We start from the raw sequence: 1,689 nt of genomic DNA on the forward strand, positions 1-1,689 counted from the left end.
GATCTTTTTCTTTTTATATTTTTTTAATTTTATTTTAAAATGGAACAAAAAAAACTCACATCACCTACAAGAAATTAACAGACACACGTGTTAACAACATATTCAGCATGATTTTATATGTAAGGTTTTGTCTGGAAACTAGGGGATACAAACCTTACATATACTTTCAATTAACGGATAGAAAAGCTTTTTCTGAATTCCGATAAAATCTAGGGTATAAGAATAATATTTTTCAAAATAAATTTGAAAAATACAAGAGTGAAAAAATTGAGTTGAACATATCGCGATCTTTAGATTTTCTCAAATGAAAAGAATTATATATATATATATATGTAGTACAAAAACTACTCCATTTACTCATGACAAACAAAAACCCTAGATTAATTAACCCTTCTTAAATTTTTACCAAACTTTTATCTCATCCAAAATAACTCCCATTTTCACATTGAAAAATCTTCAAGATACATGTATAAACCATGTCTCTCTCTCTATGTACGTGGTGGTGGGTTCTCAAATGAGTTATAAGAATGAAATTAAATTCCATGGATTCATTTTTTTTAATAGCTCCATAGATTTTCTGCATCAGAATGTCCCGGTGAATCATCGGACCGCGGTGAGCTCATTCTTGGAGGGCTAACCATCATTGCCTCCGCCATGTCAACTAGCAAATTAGGCATATCAAATAATGCTTCTTCATCAATGTATTCATGATCCCTAGTTTCCATCATATGCACATTCCCCAATGATTGATGTTCATCCGTACCTGATAGAGAGACAGATTCAGAATTTAAACTGTACCATTGAATTTTCATGATTCTTCAATACTACAATCATTCTATACTTTTGAAATACTGAATTCAGTATCAGAGACGAATTCCGAATTTAAATTTTACTGTCACGATTTTTAGGAATCATATATATAAGGTTATACTTATATATATTATAAAAATTGTTTACATTGTCAATATACATAAATTTTAAGTCCATATGCATTTTTGTATCGAAAATATTGAATTCAGATGAATTTATCACATGTGAATATATTTACCTGGTTGAGTTCCCAAGGTGGTTTCTCCGGATTCAATCTTCATCAGGGCGGCAGCGGTGGCAGCAGCTTTTCTTATATCCGCCGCGGCGGGCGAAGGAGGGAGTGAAGGATACGAATTAATATTACCGGGAAAGTTAATAACGGCGTCGTTTCCTTTTAAAGCCATTGCAGCGACGTCGTATGCAGCAGCAGCCATTTCGGGTGTAGGATAAGTACCTAACCATATTCTCGTAGTCTTACGTGGCTCTCGAATTTCTGACACCCATTTTCCACTCCTACATCGTATTCCGCGAAATATCGCATGTTTTCCACCCATCGAGCGGCTCGGAGATCCCGANCCCGATGAGGTGGAACTCATGATTGTAGTTGGAATAATAACGGTTTTTGGAGTTGTATTTGTGTTTTCTAATTTTGATGATAATGTATTGGTCATTTGAATATGTGTCTCCGGTGGTGCCGGAGACGGCGGCAACGGTGGTAGTGGTGGAGGAAGGGTAGTGTTGAAGGGTATTTTCGTACTTTCACTTGATTGATGAGGAGGTTGAATTATTTGGGTGGACTTGATAGAATTTTGAGAGTCAGCCATATATATATATGTTTTTTTTTTTTTTGTGTGTATGTATATGTAGATTTCTATAGGG

The 1,689-nt window shown here is 35.0% G+C and overlaps 1 protein-coding gene across 1 annotated transcript; it reads right to left on the reverse strand.

Moving 5' to 3' along the window:
• Window positions 1-310: 310 nt before the first annotated feature.
• LOC107028003 (ethylene-responsive transcription factor ERF027-like) lies at window positions 311-1,634 on the reverse strand. The gene is made up of 2 exons (XM_015229054.2): window positions 1,049-1,634; window positions 311-763 (listed from the first exon to the last, which is right to left on the reverse strand). The coding sequence occupies exons 1-2, from the start codon at window positions 1,632-1,634 to the stop codon at window positions 558-560; spliced, it is 792 nt and encodes a 263-aa protein (XP_015084540.1). The 3' UTR covers window positions 311-557.
• Window positions 1,635-1,689: the final 55 nt, after the last annotated feature.

Source organism: Solanum pennellii, chromosome 8 (assembly GCF_001406875.1).
Source record: "Solanum pennellii chromosome 8, SPENNV200".
Taxonomy (NCBI): Eukaryota; Viridiplantae; Streptophyta; class Magnoliopsida; order Solanales; family Solanaceae; genus Solanum; species Solanum pennellii.